Source organism: Polypterus senegalus, chromosome 1 (assembly GCF_016835505.1).
Source record: "Polypterus senegalus isolate Bchr_013 chromosome 1, ASM1683550v1, whole genome shotgun sequence".
NCBI lineage: Eukaryota > Metazoa > Chordata > Cladistia > Polypteriformes > Polypteridae > Polypterus > Polypterus senegalus.
Window position 1 is genome coordinate 273,494,788 of NC_053154.1, and position 23,506 is coordinate 273,518,293.

The 23,506-nt window shown below is 37.5% G+C and overlaps 1 protein-coding gene across 1 annotated transcript in view; it reads right to left on the minus strand.

The window, feature by feature from the left end:
• Positions 1-11,354: 11,354 nt before the first annotated feature.
• The window catches only part of sfrp5 (secreted frizzled-related protein 5), an 88,877-nt gene continuing 76,725 nt past the window's right edge, over positions 11,355-23,506 (minus strand). Inside the window, exon 3 of the mRNA XM_039774466.1 lies at positions 11,355-12,908. Coding sequence (XP_039630400.1) covers positions 12,580-12,908 — 329 coding nt within the window. The 3' untranslated portion in view covers positions 11,355-12,579. The remainder of the gene's footprint in view (positions 12,909-23,506) is intronic.

Genomic DNA, 23,506 nt, shown 5'->3' on the forward strand with positions numbered 1-23,506 from the left:
TAAGCAGAAAGGTGGTTAGTCCCTGCATTTTCCTGCACTAATTCAGGATGCATCTGCCTGTCAGTTTACTGTCTAATGAAAAACAAAAATCATTGGACTTCTTTCCTGTCACATGTACACATTTTATTGAGTTGTGGGACACGTGTTGTGGCTGTTCTGGTAGTGTGATGCCCACATTGCCAATTATGATGACGGTCTTGGCAGTCGCAATCCCAAAGATGTATTGGAGAAAAATACAATACATTCCTTCACAGAGTTTGGAGTGTGAATATCCTTACCCTCATTTTGTACAGTAATCAAAAAACACAAAAGAATGATTACTACATAATGGCAAGGGGTGAATTGCCATAAAGTACATTTTTTATGTGGATAACAAGCAATAATTAGCATGATAGTTAATTTTGTAGGGAACATGGCAGCAAGTCACATTTTTAAAAAACACAGTGTGCTTGTGCACTGTTACCTGAATGAAAACCACACGATATAATGGATATTGCTGGTGTCTTACAGACTACCTGTAGCTTGTATCCCCTTTCAAAGTAGCTCGCCAAAGGGTTAATGAATCCTACATAAATTTGCAAACTTGATTAGTCAAATTAGGAGTGGGTGATCTTTTCAAAAAATTATATCACAATCCACATCCTGAATTGCAATCTATCTTTTTAATGTGGCATACACTTAAGAGAACATCCGGACTCAAACTCATCAAGACCTAAGTAACACTTTATTTTAAATATCAGACAAAGTTGGATTCAATTGTTCTCTCTTTCGCTAGCTAAGCAGAGTTAAGGAACACACCCCAAAGCTAGTGAGTGAGTGAGGAAGGCCCATCGCTTTGGCCCACTGCCATTTTTTCGGATTTGCGCAAATAAATCGGTACCGCAAGCAAAATTTGATACATAGCGAAATGAGAAAATTTGCAAAATCAACCGGAATGTTCAAGCAAATTATAGAAAAAAACCCGATCTAAATCCGTTAAGTAGTTCTCTCGTGAAAAGCAGATAGACAGACAGACATTGGATTATAAATATTATACATTAGTAAACCTTCAAAATAACATGCAGTTAAAGTCTCAACAGGATTCTCAGCATTTCTTGTGCTTAGTAGAGCCAGATAACTATAAGAATCTTCAGCAAACAGCTCTGAAAATGTCTGCTTTGTTTGGGTCTACATACCTCGGTGAGTCTGCCTTTTCTGACATGAATGTCATGAAATCAAAGTTCAGAACAAGACTGACAGATGAACATTTAAATAACTCCATAAGAGTGAGCCTAAGTGGCTACACTCCACCATACACCTCTCTTGTTGACTCCATGCAGTGCCAGTCATCACATCACACATGCAACAGGACATGTCAATACTCTTGTGAAGTTAGACAGTGACATGGAACAAAATGACAAATTAATAAGTAATATCTGTGTATTTGGAATTGCATTGTTTTGTTTTGACAGCATTCATGTTTTAATTCAATAGTGTGAGATACACTAGAAAATGCATACAGACATACAAAATGCACTTGCAGGTAACTAAATATGTTTTGTGATGTTTTAATTCAAAATATGAGTTGTGGACACCAACATTTTGTAAATGTTCATGCAAAACAAGCTTATTCAAGTTGAAATAAGCTATGAGAATAAATGTTAGAAAACATGAGTAGCTCTCGGCCATTTTCATTTTGTAAAAGTATCTCTCAGGAGAAAAAAGGTTGGAGATCCCTGCTTTAGAGAGTATTCCTTGTTTTCCAACCTCCTTTAACCTCCTCATTCTGCTGTCCGCCCAGAAAACACTGTTTAGTTAGGTTCAAGTTTTGTGTTTAAGAAATCACATTTGAAATGACCTGTATTTTTTATCATTAATTCATATAACTGTTTGGTTGTTTCACTCACTACTAATAACTTAATAAATACTCCTATGTTGCTAAATCATAAATCTGTCTTCATGAATACTCAATCAAGCTTCAAATGGATTCTTTTTCATACTGTAAGACACAAAATTATTTTATGCTTCTTTGGACTCTTCTGTGCTTTACATGTACTGTTAGGAAGTTTACATGCTCACATGTAAGCACTCAATTTATGCTAAACATACACCAAATTGTAGGGATGAATATTCATTGCTTTAAAATATTGGACACCAGATTAATTCCTACATACTTATTAATATTGCAGGTTCTTTCCTTGCTCGTATGGCCTTCCTTTGCTATGTCCCATTTTCTTCAACATTGTAACTATGAACTGCCCTGTTGTGATGGAGTAAGGCTGTGAGCACAATGATTTACTGGCATCCATCACATTGATGGCCCTTTGTATCTATGATAATACTAGAAGCATTGTGATCCTATTTAGGAAAAACGGCACAGTGGACTTTTGGTGAAAAGAAATGTAAAGTATCCTATACTCATAAATCACCTTGCATAAGCAAATCAGGTAAGTTTGTAGTTAGCCAAATGAGCAATGGATGTAATTGTCTCCTTTCGTTTGTCAGACCTTTTTTGTTCTTATATAACTGAAATGTTGGTATCACCTTCATCTTTTATTGAAAACTGTAAATGTCTTTTTAGGAGTGGTATATAATAAAAGTATTAAATGTAATTCTTACATTTTCTTTGTGAATAAGATGCCATTATGACATTTGAGATTAATTGAAGAAAAGCTCAATTATTGGAAAAACAGTATGTAGATTTTTAGCTGTACTTCCCTTCCATATAGAGGCAGAATATGACAAAATATGTGTCACTCCCATGGTGGTTCTTGCCAAAAGATGCTATGGTATTTTAAGTGAAAAAAAAGCAATGAAAAAAGTTACTCAGTATAAGCTGCTTCTATAAACTGGACTTTTCCGTTACGTTCTTTCCAGTAAAGCAGCATTGTGTGACTCATTAAGTGGCCTTTACTCTTGATGTTTACTTTTCTTTGCTAGTACAGAAATGTCTCTGACATGATTATGATGTCACAGCGTAGATAATTTAGTCAAGGGTCAAAAGAGCTCTGAAGGAATATACTGGTGAGGGTGTGGATGTGAAAATTTAGAGACCCGTATATTAAAGCTGTAGAGTTTCCATTGACTAAGCACTCCTCCCTTAACACCAAACTGGGTTGTTTTGTTTTAAACATTCCATTGAATGAGCATATATCATATGGAGTAGTATGTTTACATGCTGGTCCTCCCAAAATTTGTCCAGGGTAAAACAATTTCCATTACTGCTTTCAGAGTCATGCGTAGCCATAGAAGACTATCACGGTAACAATAACAAGGCTGGGAATCAATCCGGGAGGGCAACATGCAAATTCATCACACACAATCCTACTTTAGGTGATTCAAAGTCATCAAGTAACTTTACCTCAGAGGAGATCAATATGAAAAGCAAAGCAGATGTGACTGTCTCATAAAAGACCTTGCCTTATATCATGGTCTGTCCCATGTGGCCAAAATAACAATGAATACTGCTGAGAAGGTGTTATAATCAGTTTGTTATAATATTAAGTTTAATGTCACTGTCTCTGTGCACACTGTTATGGATTCATTCATACAGGCAGACCAAGTATGGTACACAGGGGCTAGGCTGCATTTAGAAACCATTAGCCTAGTAGTTTGGAGAATGAGACAAACTGCAGTATGAGCATTGTGCTATTCTTGTTGTAGGTGGGGTTTGAGTTTTTTACTCTCCTCGTTTGGAGACCAGAGAAGAACAGCACGTGGAGAAACCAGTATATAAGGCTTGAACTGCTGCCAAACCCTTTGAAGCTGCCGGCCGGATGATATCGTTATTCGTCCCGAAAATCCTTTCAGCGTAGTGATGAAAACATGGCAGACTCTATAGTTTACTCTATAGCTTCCTTTCGTCTGTTATACTGCATAAAATCGTCATAAAGAAAACCAAGTATAATTCTCTCGTGAGATTCTTTGTTTGTACTGCCGTAATCACTACGGGAGGGATATCGCCTTTTAATATCATATCTCTATATTTTCGGCTACTTAAAATGCTGCTATTTAAAAGAACTTATTCCAACAAGGGAGCTTTTGCTTCTAAAGGAAACAGAAGAATAATATAAAGACAAGCTGGTGCATCATCACAAGATTCAAATGAGGAGAGCACTAATTCAATGTTTAATGATGTAATTATACTATTTTTAATATAACAAACTGGCTTAACTTTCTTTGTCCATTCATTCATTTTCCATTGCTCATCTGAAACTGGGTTGCAGGGGCAACAGCCTTAGCAGTGTGGCCCACACGTCCTTTTCCCCAGCCACACTGTGGAATCCTAAGGTGTTCTCAAGCCATGTGGAAGACATAATCCTCCCAGCAAGCCCTGGGTCTTTCCTAGGATCTCCTCCCAGCTGGTTGTGCCCATAAAACCTCCACATGGGGAGGTCTGGGATACGTCCATATCAGATGCCCGAACCTCAATCGGCTCTTCTTGATGAAGAGGGTCAGTTGCTCTACTTAGAGCCTCTCCCAAATGTCAGCACTTCTCACTCTATCTCTAAAGGAGAGCCTAGCCACCCTGCAGGAGAAGCTTATTTCGGCCACATGTACCCGTGTTCTCATTCTTGCAGTCATTACCCAAAGCTTATGACAACAGATGAGGGTAGGGAGGTATATCAACTAGTAAATTGAGAGCTTCACCTTCTGACTCGGCTCCTTCTTCACCAGTACAGATCAGTATAGCAACTGTATAACTGTGCAACCAGGCCTTGCTCAAAAATATAAACTATTATGACAACTGAATTTACCTATTTAGTCAAGGGTTGAATTAAACTAGGATGAAAACTATTGAGGGCCAATGAATAACAGGACTAAGAATGGAAAAGCTATTCTATAGAGAAACAACACTTGCCTGAAAGATATAATAAATGTTACAATAATTAAAATAAACTAAAATAACAAAACAAATATCAAAGTCTACCCATCCATTTTGTGTTTCTATCCAAGTTGTGTTTAATTTGGAAATTAATTTTGAGATTATTATGTGATGTGGGCGGCACGGTGGCACAGTGGGTGGCGCTGCTGCCTCGCAGTTAGGAGACCCGGGTCCTCCCTGCGTGGAGTTTGCATGTTCTCCGTGTGTCTGCGTGGGTTTCCTCCGGGTACTCCGGTTTCCTCCCACAGTCCAAAGACATGCAGGTTAGGTGCATTGTCCCTAGTGTATGCTTGGTGTGTGGGTGTGTGTGTGTATGCGTGCCCTGCGGTGGGCTGGCACCCTGCCCAGGGTTTGTTTCCTGTGTTGGCTGGGATTGGCTCCAGCAGACCCCCTTGACCCCGTAGTTAGGATATAGCGGGTTGGTAATGGATGGATGGGTGGGTGTGATGTACTAAGAGACGTATGTAGAGTAATACGGAAAATATCCTTTATGTCCAGTGTAGTGTAAGGTTTCACTGCCCTGACAGTGTCAAGTATGAGGAAGGACTTGCGTCGAAAGGAATGTTGGACTATCACAGGACACATACTTTGCAGAACAGGTTTTAAAATGATTTGGTCTGGGAACCCAGCATCACTAGAATTAAGTGACATGTCAGAACACTGTCTTAGTGAATGGAGGAAGAAACAAAAAAAATAAATAATACACCCACATGGTATATCTACTCAGAAAGAGGAACAACTAAAAGTGATTGAGCACTCAAGACAAGACCGTGCTCACATACAGTAAAAATTGACACATTTCTCAGAAAGTTGCAAGGAGCTTTAATTAAAGGTGATGGAATGTGAGAAAATCAAATCAGAAAATTAGCTAAACATAATAAATAAAAATAAAGCATGAAAATAAAAACATATATAAAAGTACACATTCTGTGGAATATTTTTCAGTTACATTTACATGCGAAATTGAAACCTCTAAAAACTTGTGTTTACAAGTGTATTCCAAAAACACCATTTTTATCATTTTTGTGTATTTAAGTTGTGGCATGTGGTGAGTAAACGCACCCCAGTAAGTCTTAAAATGCTTGTTTTACTGCAGCTCTTCAGTTTTTTCATGCATGGTTTTAATTTAACAATGACAAATGTAAGCACAGTATTATTAATCTCTTTTTGTTTTCTAGTTTTAAGGTGTTATTTTGTCATCAACACATAATATGCAATGTTTGTACAAATGCAAACATGTTCAGGATTGTTTAATTTGCTGTTTGTTTACACGTTCTTTAAGATGTCATCCATCAAGCTACTTTCAATAGTCTCAAGAAACTATTTTTCTAACTTGATATATGATATGATCTTGTAATGGTAATTTTAATAGATTGTTTTTTATTGATTTAATATGCTTTTACATGATGTATGCATTGCAATGTGAGAAACACAAAATGCTTACAGTGTATATTCATTCAGCCATGTTTAGGACAGCATTTCCATTACAGACTCATGGGAAGCTGGAGTTTCCTGGTACCACTGGGTGAAAGTCAGCTGTGAATGTAAGGCCAGGACATTGCTGTGTACTCTGATTTATCTATCTGTGCAACTGGGGATTGTGAAGAAAACACAAGTTGATATGAAGAGAAGGTACTCCATCCACACAAACAGTCAACAGTTCAGTAATTGAACCCCGGTCAGTGGGGCTTTGAGGCCACAGTACTAAGCTCTGAGCCAAGATCTTGTCCTCCTGAGTAAATTTAGGAGCACGCATTGCACTGCAGTGCCTTGCCGCACCCACCACATGACAAACCAACTCAGGATCCAGATTAGGACCTGAGTGCATCCATGCAACGGGTGATGCCTCAGCACCACACTAGTTCAGATGGAGTGGAACAGTGTGAGTCTTTTATGGTGGCTGGAGTGCCAATTCTGCCACCAACCCCCTAGTTTTTCCCTGCAGGTTGGAGGGCCTACATGCAGGGCTGGATGCAAAATAATGTCATACCCAGGACAGAGCAGTTACAGGTTATGCTAGAAAAATATTAACAACATTGATCAGTGCTCTTTGATTGAGAAAAGGTTTTTATTAACTTCCCAGCCAATCAGAAATATCCTAGATTCAGTTTGTCTTTGGTGAGAAGAAACAACAGTAGCTACTGCCTTGTCTTTCATTTAAAAATAGTTTAACAAGAACATTTTAATGCATGACAAATCAGAACTCTAGACAAACAGGTCGAATATTTTCTAGTTATAATGCAGATCAAAGAAAACTTTTTTTGTTCCCATGAAGCAAATCGGGAGAAGAGTTTTCTGTGTCTTCTGTAGCAGGTCATGCTTGTATGCAACAACTTGTGTGAATGAGTTGTTACAGTTTCTTCTAATATTTTTTTTTTATAAATGTAAATCAGAGCTTTATGTAGACACATTTATGCAAGAAAACCTGATTAGTCCAACTTCATTGTCAGGATGTACACTGAACATTTTACATGTGTCACAAAAACGACCATCACACATTGAGAAGGTTTGGAGCAGCCACCCGCATAATTGTTCCCGGCTGCAAAACTGATTCATTAACAAAGACATGTTCATTCAACTGCCTCGAAAACAGAACTGATTCTCTGGAGACAAGATGGTGGCTTTAAAGGCCAGTACAGGAAGTGATGTCATCAATACCGGAACTGGAAATGACGTTATTGGCTGCCCCAGAGTCAGGTGGGATTTCCCTAGAATGGTCTGCAAAAGATTGAGAGGGAAAACTAGTGCACTTCGCCACCCCCTGGTTTGGCATGGAATCACATGTATTCAAGCCCTTTAGTTGTCTCCTAAACACACATGTGTGACACATGTTAAGAAGTTGTCTGTCAAAGGGATAGTTCCAGGCAGTGATATTAAAATAATATCAAGAAGCACGTAAATATTCCATTTGTAAGCAATATTTTTACAACATGATGCAAATAGTTCAAATTCAATTCACCAACTTAGACTAGATTCCTACACACCTGAAAAGTTTCTTTCTCTGAAAGTTGTTTCCTTTAAAGATGGGTACTGCATCCTCTGGCTGAATTGTGACAAAAACATTGTGTAGGGTGGCAGCAGTCAGGTAAGCCAAGGATAAGTGGCCAGCCCTGACGCCTGTGTAGCTTTAAAAAGTAAGTGGAGTGGCGGCAGCAGCAGCAGCATGTGTGAAGCTGACATACCATTTACTTCATGAGATTGTCACATCCCTGGCATCATTCTAAAACATTGAAGTTCATAATAGCAGTGTGGCGTGTCACCTTCTTTTCACTTTTTTCTTGTTGGGCCATTCCAAGAAGCCAGTTTCCTTTCTTAACCACACCTTAGTAGCTACAATGCGCTGTGCTGCGCAGATAAACACCAGTGGACACTAGAGATGCCTTTAATGCCAAGTGTAAAATTTAATCTGGCTAAATTATATACAGGTACTATATATATAAAGCCTAGATCTACAGTATATGTATACTGAACCGCACGTTAAAGGGGTGTTTGAAGACACTCATCATCACAACCAGTAGGTATCATGTTTTGAATATTGATGAAGCAGAACACATTAAAAAGGTTTGAGATATGTTATTGATGCAGTCATAACACAGTGAGCAGCTTTACATATTAAAATGTATACATAAATTACCGCCCTGTCAAGGACAGCTTCCCCATCCAAGGGTAGTTACCGCTTTGGAGTTGATACTTTTGTGATGGGACTACAATGCTGATTTGAATTAAGCAAGTTAAATAATAAATGGATGGACTGGCTATTCTATAATATGTTAAGACACAATTGCATCTTCGTCTGTGATTTTATCCTTTGTAGGTAAGATTCAGATATATACACCAGGATATTGCTTTGTTAACTGTTTAGGAAAGTAGTAAAATTTCCTAATGCACATTTTTATTGGGGACTACTTTGTGTCCATTATTGAGAACATTGGGAGTATAGAAGGTACATAAGAGGTCAGTGACCACCAACATTGGAATAGTTTTTGATATCTGTTTATAATATAGCTTCATTTTTCATTCTCCTCCCCTTAACACGGTCCTTTGTAATTTACTTACACATTACATAACAATTTCTTCCACTTGGATGCAGTTTTGAGTTTATCCAATTTACATTTATTTTTTTAAGGTGACTACACAAACAGTTTTTAAATTATACCCTTACTTGAAAATGTTAAAGTTAATTGCAGACTTGTCTGTCGATTGACTCAAATTAATATGACTGCCTGCCCTGTGTACTTTCACTGGTAATTGTAAGTCTTTTGTCTAATAGCAGAAGTTAGCTTCTTGGCTAGGCTGCCAGTTGAGGTTCTCCTTAATTCTTTTTGAGTGGATGAAGTAGCGCATCAACATTGACCTTGTGCTTCACCCAAAGAGCTAATCTTACGTTATTTGTCATTCCACCTAGTTGAGTGTTACAGTATTAGCAAACTTAACAAGCTTGTTTATATTGTTATCAAGATTATGAATGCAGACCTGTATACCTGATGTTGGTAGGGGCAGCAAGGTAGTGTGAGAATCAAAACAGAAGTAAGAAGTACATCCGGTAAGCTGATTTGTGCATTCTGTTAATTACACTGAAGTTCGTGATTTTAATGCATTCTTGTTAATTTGCACAACATACATTTTTATTGATTCATTTATTGAATGATTGATTAATTGGCTGTAGTATTTTCCTGTGAGTATGCATCCTTGTTTTTTATGTTTCTGTTTAAGTTAGCTGCTATATACACCCTTCATAATTAATAAAGTTTATCTAAACTAATCATTTTACTGAGGAGTGGTGAAGCCCTGTTCGTTGAACATGCAGTTAAGAATTTCATTATACTCTGTACACATGGCAGTATGAATGCTACCACTTCTACCAATAACAAAAATAACCAGAAATGTTAGTATCCTTAAAATCATGCAAGGCCTGGCCCTGGCAAACTCAAGTTGTGTTTCCTAATACTGGCTTTCAATAGCAAATAATTTCGACACAAGTAAATGCTTGGGATATATTTGGAAGGTATCTACTGGCAGTACAACACAATATTAGGCCTAACAACAAATCACAGTAACCATTTTAAATCAGTTTGACTCATATTGGTTCTTAACAAACTGAATTAATTACATTTAGGCAGGTCAGTTACTCCTTGTAACATTTCCAAAATTAACTGTTTGAATTTTCCCAAATAAGCATGTGACGTTAAAAGTGGCAATATGTTGTGTCAGGTGGTAGCAAATCGTGAAGTTCTAACTGGACAGACATTGCACACAGACCACTTGGTGCCATGTTACTCTCAGAATAAATGTTAAGTAACTGAAAATTAGTAGGCCTACACCACTAATTTTCCTCTAACTACCTTAAAAAAATAGACTAGATACAAATATTATTTATTATGTGTGACAGGATCAGACAAACATTATCTCTTATGTTTACCAGCTGTCTGACCACCTTCCACAGTTGACAGCTCTGTGGTATTATGGAGGGGACAGTGTGCTTGTCATGGCTTAATAATCATTAAGAAAACAAGCAGTGTCTTATTACATCAAAAAAATATAACAAGTCTGATTGACACCTTAGGCCCTGTCCACACTACAACATTTTTGTTTAAAAACACAGACATTAGTCTCCGTTTCCATACTACCTCACCATTTCCAAACCCAAAAAATGAAGATCTTTGAAAATGCTGTCCAGAGCCGCAAACTTCTGAAAGCGTGGCCTCAGCACTGTAATATGGACTGGCTGAAATGCAGGATTTGGAAAACGCACTCCGCTAGTACTCTGGTTGGTTCATGCCTATTATGTGGCCTTTCCCTGATTGGATCCTTATCATTACAATGTCTCATTCCCATTCATGGAAGAAAACCAAATTCCAATACAGCAGGCATAGAAGAGTTGCTGTTCATTGCACTTGTTGTTGTGCTTACATGTATACCTCTAAATTGTATTTTGTACAGTTTGAATGCTTGCATACTTGCGCAAAAGGCAAATAATTTACAGGTTGTTATAATTTTCTGATAAACCCTGTAGATGGTGACGTTACCACACCTTCAAGGATTTTTCTGCCTACGTGTGCATGGCCAGTATAAGCGAACGTCTACATCATATGTATTTTTTGTCGTTTTAAAGTTGACAAAGATTCTTTTCTTAACAATGTGAAAATACTGGTATGGATGGAGATCATTTTCATTTCAAAATGGTGTTTTATAATGAAAAGATAGTGTGGACATCTCAAGAGTAAAAAAACAGTTATCAGTGCCAAACCGAAGAATCCACCTCATTCATATCTGATTGATCAAAAATCAGTTGCAACATGGTGGTCAATTCCAGAGTTAAGGAAAACTGAAAAGGAATAACAAGAGAAGCGTCCTTTATACCTTGTAAGAAAGAAGAATGTATCAAAAAGCAGCCAGACATCATTTTATGAAGTACAGACAGGACAGCTTTGGCAGGTTTGATGGAATGTTAAAATGCTAACGATGGAAAGAATTCAGAAAGATGGCCTAGTTTATATAATGTTATCTTTGACAGATCATTTTATTTATTTTAATGAAAAGATCAGAACACATACATTTTTAATAGGCAAACACTGAAACAGCCCAGCATCCTGATAAACTACGTGCAAGCAGTCAAATAGCAAAAATATACTCAGTATAAAAATCTCCAGTTTATTTACTTATTATTATTTTTTTAAACTCATTCCTTGGTAACATATCTAGATACAAGTTTACTGATCAATACAAAGAAGTTAAATTCTTCATTATTATTGTGTCATTGTATGAGGATGCTATGACTGTAACTTTTTTATACCTAAAAATTAAAAAATAATAATAATAATAATGAAAAATAAAACACAGGACTGTAGGGCTTCCAAAGCATTTCAGTATCCCTTGTTGGCAGCAGCCCAATATCTGTCTCTGGATGGACAACCTCCATCCATTCCTCTGCTTCAAAGGCAATGAAAAGTCCTCCATTTGATGGCAGAGAGCTGCATCCCACTGTTGTCCCTGGGGATGGCTGTCCTTCACTACAGGTGGGAGGAAAATCAGTTGAGTCAGGAGTGTGCACAATTCAAAAATGCATCTCGTACTTTGAAAATGACTCTCATTCAGAAAATAGTTTTCCTTTTTTTCCTAATGAGACAAAATGTTTTGCTACCTACAGAACATGCCAGTCCTTCAAGCCCAAACGGGGTTTTGGGCCCTCTTTACGCTCGATGATAATCCTCTTTTCCATTTACATTCACTTTTCCTCCCCTGATTGCCTCCCCCTCTCCTATTGACATTCATAAACTGATTATTTTTCTTAAGCTCCTCTTTGTTTCTTTTGGGTTTCTTTTGTGAATAGTCCCACACACTGTCGCATAGTCTCACATCAAAATCATTCTACAGATCCATATAGTTTGTTTCTCTTGTTTCTCTTAAATAATAATTTTTAAAGTCCTCTTTTTCTGGATTGAATCAGTTTAAGAAAGAAAGAAAGAGAGAGAGAGAAAGAAAGAAGTGAAAGAAATGAACAGGCCATTTGGAAGGGTGAGCGTGGATACAATTATTCATATTAATAACATGATCATTACCACTTATTATTAGCGTTAATAGGTACACTATTATTACTCAAAGGGAAAATGAAAGCAAGTGTCAGAGTGTGCTTTTTGACAAATTTCTCTTTTTCTTTTTGCGTGTTTCTGCACAGATGTTTCTGCTGTGTTCATGAGAAGCGGGTGACTGCCGGGTCACTGGAAGACGGTATGGTAGCTGGGACACTGATACGACTTCATGAACTTGACGGCGTATCTGAGCTCCTTGCTCTTCTTCTCCCACTTGTAGATGGACATAAGCAACAGCTGCTGGTCCAGCTTGCGGCCCATGATGAGAAAGTTGGTATTGAGGTTGTCAAGCTGGTGGCAGGGGCAGTTGGCGCCATTCTTGATATACACCACTAACTTCTTCAAGTCTTTTTTGCGGAGAGGTCCCATTTTTAAAATTTTCTTCTTCTTCTGAGCTGCAATAAGTTTGCGGTCTCCTAATTCTCGCTTCACTTCTTTGATTTTCATTTTTAGAACTGGGGAAATACAAAAGAGAGAAAAAATCATAAACAAATAACAGTTGTCAGGAATAACATTCCACTGTTAGAAATACAACAAAAAGTAGAAAGTGCCATTAAACAGCTGGCGAACTAGCATAAAAACTCAAATGGCATCTGATATTGTTCCTGTGAACAAAATTGGTAATGTCACATAAAACATCTTCTCTCCCTACACCTTGAGTGATCAGCCTTTGGCAGGTCACAGTTACTATAGCTGCTTAGTGGGCTGCAGTGCCATCGCAGTTGTCTGACATAAATGCAGCTTTGATGTGTTTTTATCATGGTATTCTTTGAAATACGGGTTTTCTAAGACACTGCTCTTAAGGCAGGTAGTTTAGTTGGATTGGCTGCTTCACACTGGTCGGGAATGCGTGAGTTGGTTTGCGTTAAGGTGGAGCACAATGCTGTCAACGTTTGTTTCCCTGCTTTGTGCCTGATGCAGCTGGCATACACTCCAGGTCCATTATCACCTTGTATTGCAATAAATAGGTAAGGAAGATGAACTACTGGACTATTCATTTTTGCAATGAATAAATGAGACTCTTAAAGAAAAATACTGTGCTTCAAATGATGGCTCTTAAATAGTCCACATCTGATATGTTATCAGTTCACACAACAGTGTGTACAAAAACTAGGAAGTGTTGTTTGATGCAAAACAACAGGAACAAGTGGCAAAAGTACTTTTAAAGGAATAAAATGTGCAAGACATTTTAAAACAGGAAAGGAAATCACAGTAATCTACTGAAGAGTCTAACACTTTTCAGTTGGGAAATTGTTTGCCAAGTTCATTAATTTGACAAGAGCTTTGTTTTAGGTGTATTTTTAACTATTTATTGAAGTATGAGCTCCAGTATGCTGAAAATGTTGTCAGCATGTCTCTTCACCCAGAAGGCCTTCAGAGCACCATTGCATCCTTACACTCAACCTATTCCTGGATGGGTCAGGAAATCAACACCTTCAAGAAGCTTACACTGCAAACTGCCTTCCAACACTCAGAGCTTCCAACAGATATCGGGATTGGCAGTCCAGCACTGGGCAAAACACAAAGGTTTCTCTAATAACCAATTAGCCAATAACATGTCTAATTAAGGATAAGTTAAGGGAGTTGACCATTAGAAAAACTGAAGGAACTGCTGCTGAAAATGGGGCTTTGCAGTCATATGTGAACAATAAATTAAAAATCAGTAATTTCAAGCAGTAATAGCCATTATACACAAAGGTAATGCCTTGGCTATATATTTAAATGAATTTAATGGTATCTTGATAATAAAATGTATCAATTTCTGTCAAAAACATGAACATTTTATGTGACCCCAAACTTTTGAATGGTAGCGTATGGGAAAGAATAAAAATCCCATATATTCTCCCGCAGATAAGTCAGGACTTGATTTTACAGTATAATTTCTGGTATTTTATAATGTCGGTCGTATAAATCGAATAAGTCAAATTGGTACAAGGGATTATGATATGCTAACGCCCACCTGACAGATCAACCACGGAGCACAATGCCTTTTTTTCTATGTGGGTGGGTGCGGCAATGCGCTGTATTAGCGCGTGATCCTAACATCTCTCTCTCTCTTGCTCACGCTCTTGCTCTCTATTGTGCCTACGTGACCAGACGGTAATACCCAAATGATTTCGAAGCACCGTTTGCACTGATTTGTGTTTTTTGTATCTCACACCCTCATATACCTTTATTGTGAGAGCATCCCTTATCTACGATGGAGTGATCGATCAGAAGAAAATATGACGCTGGTTTTAAAATAGCCAATATTGAAGTAGCGAAAGAAATTGGTAACTGCACTGCTGCAACAAAATTCGGTGTGTCTGAGAAATTGATGCGAGATTGGAGGAGGCAAGAAGATGTAAAAAAAAAATAAAAATAAGTGTCGCATTTTTGAACAGGCGTATAAGTCGGGGTCTGATTTTATGATCGATTTTTCAGGTTTCAAGACCTGACTTATACGTGAGCATATACGGTAATTGTGATTTGTAAAACTCTCTTATTCAAAACTTGTCATGTCCTGGGAAAAAGTGCATGTGCAGCTGGATAGAAAATTGTCAGCCGCAATAAACATTAAATGTTGTGAGGTATCCAAGATTTTCACTCTTCCTGTTATTGCTTTGTCTACAATACATGATTAAACAATAATTCATGCCGCAGTGTTCAGCCAGTGGAGAAATGGTCACTAGAGGAATTACGCAAAAGTGTAAGCACTGTATTTACAAGGTTAGAATATTAGAATGAGTTTGATGAGGACATTCAACTCAACAAAGCTATGCTAATACTATTTGCCTGAGTTGGGTGTTGAAAGACTCTAAAGTTCTTCTGTTTGCCACACTACTTAGTAGTTTATTCCATGTGTCTATGGATCTCTGTGTGGAAAAGAAAGCAGTTTAATGTTTTTGCAATATTGAATCATAATGACCCTGCAGTGCGCTGGCGCCCAGCCCAGGGTTTGTTTCCTGCTTTGTGCCTTGTGTTGGCTGGGATTGGCTCTAGCAGATCCCCGTGACCCTGTAGTTATGATATAGTGGGTTGGATAATGGATGGATGGATCGACTCATAACAAGCTTCCTTCTGTGCCCCAGTGTTCTTGTTGAAGAACATAATTTAAAGTAATAACTGGGGCCCACTATACTAATTCCTTGTATAATTGTAAAACCTTCAAACATGTCACTCTTAACCTCAGCTCGCATGAAGTGAAAAGGTTCAGCTCTTTCAGTCTTTCTTCTTTTAGTTTAATATTAAACTTTTTATGTTATTATATCAAAAGCTTTCTGAAAATCCAGATACATATTACCATTTGCACCTCCCTGATGTCTATAGAAATATAATAAAGTCACACAAAAGAATCAGCACAGAGACTACAGACTAGGCAATGATTATTGACACCTACAACAAACATGCCTAGCTTCTTGAGCTGAAATAAAAGGGAAAAGTGTTTAAAAATATTTCATAAGTATTATACCCATTTAATTCTATATAGGAATTCAGGGAGTCAGAGCTTAACCTGGCAGCAGCAGGACAAAGAAGGATCCTGCTCTGAACTGAAGATGCACTCACACAAGGCCATTTTACAGTCAATGCGCTTAACTGGAACATCCTTAGAGATGATTGAGGGACTTAGATGGAAACTTAAGAGAAGACCTTGCACAAAAGTAAGAAATGTTTTCCTTCTCCAAAGAAGAACATACACAAGGAATAAGTTAAAAGGTAGTGTGGTAGACAGTAGGGCTTTGGGGGCCTTCAAGTCTTGGTGAATAAGAAGGATAAGATTTTCGGCCTGTTCTTGTCACAATTGTTCTGATATTCTGACAATGGGCCCAGGTTGGGATTTGATATCAGAATGCTGGAGATGTAAGGTAGCAGCAATTGTTACATCCAATGTAAATAATTAAAATGTATACATTTTTCTATGCTGTACCTGATTTTTTTCAAACCTTACACCTAAAACTAGTGGTCTGTGATTGCTGAATGTTGCTCATATAACTTTAATGATAATATTATTGAAGAATGTTTATTAGAGATGTTATGATGCCCTTTATTCTTCCCATTGCTTAACTCAGCTCTAGGACCTAACACCAGATCAACCAATCTTTGGAGGTTTCATAAAAATGAAATAAAGGAAAATATGGTTGCTCAATACAACTCCTCATGCTTCAAAACTGAAATAAATAATTTGAATAATTTATACATGTTACACAGTAACAGACAGATTGAGTCCAATATATTTTTAGAATGTAATAAAAAAAATCACTCACTGTAATTTATACACAAAATAACAACCCACTCCACATGCTGAACATTAAGCTGGCTGCCTTTCAACATCAGGACATGGCAATAACCGTAATAACAGGCCTGAGATGTAAACATTTACCTTTTTTACACTCTGTTCATTTCAACTGACTGACAGAAGGATGGTGGTGTTGAACAATTAAACTGCTCGCCTTTGGTCTTTGTGAAATCTCCCACAACCTAATCACCGATAAACAGCTCTTGTTAACCACTTAGCAGGGCTGTAGAACTCAAAGCCAGCACACTTTGTGGATCACCCGGCTCCCAGGTGATAAGCCTCTGGAAGTGCCCCATTAAAACATCAAGGAACGGAGAAACAGTTTTAACAACTCCAAGGAGTCCCTTAAATCATCATTCTGTGTCTTGGCCAACATTTTCCATCCAGGGGAGATGCACCCTGCCTGTGAAAATATCCCTAAACGATAGAGGTTATGAAGTAGACTAATCATAGGATAAAATTGCCTTGCAAAAGTCAGCTCCCATGTGCCGAATTGGGGATCCCCAACATGCACCAGGGATGCCTTAAGGTTCACAGCTTTCAAAAAAAAAATGCATGTATATAGCCTACATCATAAAAAAGACCTGCACAGGCAGCTGCTAAATAGATTATAATGCTGGAATGGAGTTCAAAAAATTTTTTAGCACTTTTAGCCTGGCAGTGAAAAGGGAACAGTAAACCTTATAAGGATGTTTTAATAGGAGACCACCACCGTTTTTCTGTTCCTGAAAGTTTTAAGAGTATTACATTTCTAGTAAGACTAACACCATATCTGGGGTTTTAATAAGTGAGAAGGCTATTTTAATCAATAGCTAACAATGTGTCCATCCATTTTCTGACTGGCCTAGCCTGTTGATCGTTACAAGGAGCAGGAATGGACAAGAAGAAAGAAGTCAGCCTGTATGATATGCCAATCTGTCATAGGGTGTATAAACACCAATTCCTAGCAAACCAATCTGGAATGGCAAACTGCTTGCTGGCATGTTTTTGAGTTGCTCAAATAAAGACAGAAAAACATTTACAAAAATTGTGCTGGCCTGGATACACTTCTAGGTGTTTGCAAAAGAGGTTAACATAAGCTCTGCAGGGAATACATTTAAGCTTCAATTTTAAAATATAAAATGTGGCATGTGCAATTATTCGGGCACCCTATCAGCTAGTAATGGTTTATGTACATTTTATTGTCTGGTGTCACTTTATTGTCATTGGTTGATGAACTCCATTCAGCCAGGATGTTACCATGATGCTTCTGGTGCAATGCAGCAAGTTAGAACATGGTGGCCTTTTTATTTTTGGAATAGTTGTGTGTTAAAGAGCTTATCTGAACCTCTTTGTTTAAATAAAGGAAACCCTCTTATAAAAGAATATCTTTAGCTGTTCTGTTTTAAACAGGTTCATGTTGTGATCATTTGACTGTTCAAGTAATGAAGATACATTTATAAATTCAGTGTACCGACTTCTCTGGCCATCATTCGCCTTTAAAAGGAATTTCTATCCCTCAGAAAAGACTGAAACCTTGTTACATCAGTTCATTTGTCTGGAAAAGAGCTAAACAGTTATGACGAACATGGCATAAACAACCGTACAAGCTTTGTAGACAATAGTTAGTACTCACAATCCAACTCTAACACAAAAATAGACGTCAAAAGGCTAAAATTATAAGATTGTTATTTTAGTAATCACAAAATGTGCAGTATTGGACTTGTTTGCTATGGAATGCCTTTTAAGCAGATCTTTTTGTCTCTTTTTGCTTACTAGAGCTCTTCCCTGTATTCCTCTATTTATAGTATTTAAATCTTCAATTAATAAAAATTCTTTGTTTGCCCATTCTAATACAAGCCAAGGGTTTACGAGGTGGTGTTGAAAGGTTCTAAGCTTGATGAAGAAGAGAATGACATGGAGCCATGAAACGTACAAGTTATTCCACATATTCACCCTGAGGTTCAACACACTTGGCACCACCTGTCTGAAGTTTCTGCAATCCTTCCAAAAAAATTCTGATGTCTGGTCACTAAAATACTGCTCCACTGCTGCAATCTCCTCCAAATCACTTGAACATTTCTGCCCTTTCAAACTCTTTTTTAAGGTGTGGAAACAAGAAAGAGTCAGAAGGAGCAACATCCAGTGAGTAGGGTGGATGGTCTATGCACTGAAATACCAACTTTGTCAAAACATCTTGCCAGCCTTATGAGCAGGTGCTTTGTCTTGCAAAATGAGAACTCCTTTCCGCAGCTTCCCTCTCTTTTTTTTTTCAACGCCTCCTTTAATTGGAATAGCAAGTTACAGTAGTATTCTGCATTAACTGTTTGGTCCCTTGGAAGAGAGACAGTCATTACAACACCTTCCTAATCTCAAAACAATGTAGCCATGACCTTTCCTACTGACTTTTGGGTCTTGAATTTCTTTGGCCTTGGAGAACCTGAGTGCCACCATTGCTTGGACTTTTGTTTTGTCTCGGGATCATAGTAGTGCAACCAGGTTTCAACAACAGTAACTACTTGGTCCAAAAGGTTGGCACCAGCTCACTGAAAATGCTGCAAAAATAAACTTGGAAGTGTACACTCGACATTGTTTCTCATCAGAATAAAAAAATTTGGGCACCCACTTGGCTTACAGCTTCTGCATACCCTGCTGGGCACAGGTTATAAACCGAACATGTTACCTGGGTATCTGTAGAATCTCAGCAATTGTTTTAGCCGTTATTCACGAATCTTCCAAAATTAGGTTATGGACATACTCTCAATTTCAGGAGTTGAGCCTCCCAGACCTTGCTACATCTTCAGTCTCCAAATCTCCATGCTGAAAGTTTGCACACTACTTCTTAACAGTTGAGTGTGATGGGCACTTGTCACTCAATATTTGCATCACACATTTAATGGATTTCCTTTGGAGTTTTCTAGTGCAGGAATAGGAATTTCATAAGGGCTTGGAGTTCCACAGTGGAAAAATTCCACACTTTTTCTGGATATGGTACAGTCGATGATGTGAAACAATATCAGAACATAGCATTACAATTTTGCAAATTTGCACTTTACAAAATAAATAACACTCTTTTCAGCTACAGTGGCAAAATAACACTCAGAATTTAGGAAGTTGAGTGGGCTTAGAACTTTTCTGTACCCCCTCATATGGGTATGGTCATCCCTCTTCTTGTGGAACTTATGTTATATTTTTTAACATTTGAGATGTTTTCTCAACTCCTCATTTTTGGGACATGCTCCAGCTGAATCTAGAAGGTAATAGCTGGGGCCTGGCTGGGTTAAGATGAAATCCTGGTCTGTCTTTTGTGGAGCTTTCTAGGCTTCACACAGATTATGTCTTGGTGGGAGACCTCACTTGATTACAAACTTATCTCCAACTCCTGAGTCCTTCCGGTTAAGTTAAATAGCCTGAGGGAGGTCTCATGAGTGGTAATGTCAGGGTGCCACAAAGGACTAACAACATAAGTAAACATTATGAATCAGCAAACAATTAACGAATAAAAAACACAATCAACAGAAATAACATAACCTATAACTGATAATCATAGAAAGGCAAAAAAAAATAGCAATAAAACACATAAGCACATGTTAATGCATAACACTAAACACTTGTCTAGGGAAAAGAAGCTAAGCATGATTAGCCCTTTAATCATCTTGACTGTGCACAGTTGGTGTGAGCACCTACTTTCTTTAGCTAACTTCTAAAGAGCACTAGCAAAACTTTAATGCAAAGCCACAAGAAAGTAGCACTGCAGTAGCAGTGTCCAATTATAATATGCAAAAAGAGATTCCATTAATAGGGTCTTGTTGACCCAAGTGGTCATGCTGACTCTGCATTATCACAATGCCATGGTCAGCCTTAACCATGAAGAGCAACAGAAGATTGACACCCATATAAAACAGCATAGGCAACAAAGAAACACAGATTGTTTCAGTTATCACACAATGCTACAACTTTGCTACGTCTTGGTCCTGCTTAATACCCTGTATGTCTCTTTTGCTTGTAAGTTGCTTGCAACTTTTTCCCCCTGTCATCTTCTAATGAGAGACAATATGAAGCTGTCATAAGCAGATTAAGATCTGAACACACCACTTTTATGAGATCCTCATCAGCTATTGGGATTCTTCTCTGATGAAGGAGACCAAAATTTAATAGGTCTAGTCAAAGTAACACAATAATGTCAAAGCTGGTAAAGTGGCCAAATGCGTAAAGCAAAATTTGATTTGAACAGAATATGTGCAATTCAGGCTTCCTAAAGATCCTTTTTTCACTGCCTGATACTGCAACAGACTGTTATTTAATCATTGATCCAGAACTGTGGACACTGAATGCAATGAGCTGCCATCTTAACTAATGATTAATGATGTTGTGTATCAGAGCCCTGTTATAATCAGCAAAAGAAATGCAAATAATATTAAGAACGTATAATACGAAACAAATAGAACAAAAAAAGTCTAAGAGTTACAAAATTATAAATTATAATGCCAGAAGACTTCAAATTATAACATACTGTATATGTATGTTTGGTTTATAGGATTTAGCTTATATAATTTATAACTTTATATTTCTCTTTCATCTGTCAATTTAGTTGTTCCTGTGCAATGTCCAGACATCTCCAAATGAACACTGAAACTTTTCAGTGTATTATATTGCTGTCTTCCTGAACAGAAATGAATAAAGTATGCTTGGCAAGCTTCTTGATTTGTAAGCAAAATCTCAAGTTTGTAATTTTACATACTTCATATTTGTATATATACATATGCCAAGGCCAATTTGTTAGTTACATATACTTTTCTGTTGTAATTGACTATTCAAACAGTGACAGATTCATACTGTAGTACAGGTAATGTTATTTAGAGCAGCTAGGCTAGTAAGAAAATATTGTGTACGTGCAACTGGAGAAAAATATGGACAAGTCTAAAGATTTAAGTGGTGTTGAACACAAAATTATAGAGGATACCAGACACATCAAATAAGTGTTCAGGAAAAGAAACACTGCTGTTTTTTATGTATAAGAATCCCAGGAGTCCAGTGAAAATGGACAAAGCCACGATGGGCAATTTGGACAGAATATCAGGGTACACCTACTCTTTTCAAGGGATGCCCTCTGATCTTTTATGACCACGGCGAGTCAAGACCTCACTTTTACATCTCATTAGGAAGATGGTGCCATATTTACAGCACAGTGTCCCCGACGCTGCACTAGGGTATTGCGATACATATACAGAACATAGGGTGAGCGCCTAAGTAATGGCCACATCCAAACATGCTTAGCTTCATGTGGATGGATGACCTGTTCTGAAGTGCATGTGTTATGGCTGCTAAACATTATGTGAATTCTTTATCATGAAATTTACTCTCAAATTAATTTTCTCATTTTCATTTATTTCTAAAATAAAATTCCACATGTAATAACTACATTGAAAGCAATGTCAGACATATTGTAGATATTCCAACTGAAAAAGAACATGTGCCATTGAGGAATTTCTTAAAAAGAGAACTAAATGTAATACTTTTGAGGTATATTTTGTGCAATGCAAGAATGCTACAGAGACCATTAGGCCATCTGCCCAACAGCCCACTCCCCAGAGCACCCATCTCCATGTTTAGCTGATATCCTGCTGTCCATTCTTATCTGCTTTGTGCCAGTACTTTTTCGGTTTTCCCATCCTTAATTAGTCCTAACTTTCTGTAACATGTGAGCTACTAACCCAAGTAAGTTAGCCCCAACCAAATGTCTGCACTCTTGGCAGAATTCAAGCTTTTATCTATATTTTAAATGCATTTTTTAAGGTTTCAGATCTCATGAAAGGAAAAAGGCTAGTCTAAATATTTAATGTGGTGTGTAGTATCTCAGAATGCGCTTAGATTTTATCTACACACATTTTTATAGTGATCTCTCACAACCAAGTACCAACAAATATTCATAATAATCAGATGAAAACAAGAGACATTCCAGCACTGTAACATTTTCCAGACTATAACAGCTGATACAATACGGGTAGAATTTAATTAAACATTTTAATATGATTTTAATGAATGACTTCCATTCAAATACCTCCAGACTGAAAATTATCAAAGTCAACTGGAAAACTGTCCAACATTTCCACATCTGTCATCTTGGAATCAGTGGTGTATAACAAAGACAAATATTGAAGTGAGTGCTAATGGAGCATTAGCATATGTTTTAGAATAAAGAGCTGACAAAAATGAAGTTCTGCTTATGATCATAGTAAGTGCAGAGCCACCTATCCTTATAATCACATACATGTAGCTGAACACCATCTTCTTCTGTCGTGTTTATCAGAGCATGGGTAATTAGAAATACAGGGTAGCAAGTTTTCATCATGTTTGCCCCAGAATGACCCCCTCGGAGATGTGAATGCTATGTGCCTTTGCTTTAAAGCCCTCCAATTGTGCAAAAAATGGAATAACTCACGCCTGATTTATTGATGAGAACCTGAATTTAGAAATACATGCATCCAAATGGTGAGTAAGACATTGTGCAATACACATCTGTAAAAATGTTAATCTCCGTAGAGAGCCATAAAGCATGATATCCTCATTTAAGAAGGCAAGATTGCATATCATACCCTCACAACTGAAATTTTTGATTATAGCATAATAGATGTATTTTTGGCTAATTCTTACTTAATAGTTTTAGTTATACAGGATGCATGTCTGCAGAAGAGGTGCATAAATGACAATTTGACTTGTGGTATGCATTTGGTTGCTTAGGACTCTTGTTTCTGTTTATCTCCTTGGTCCAAGTATCATAAAACTCGATTAACAAAT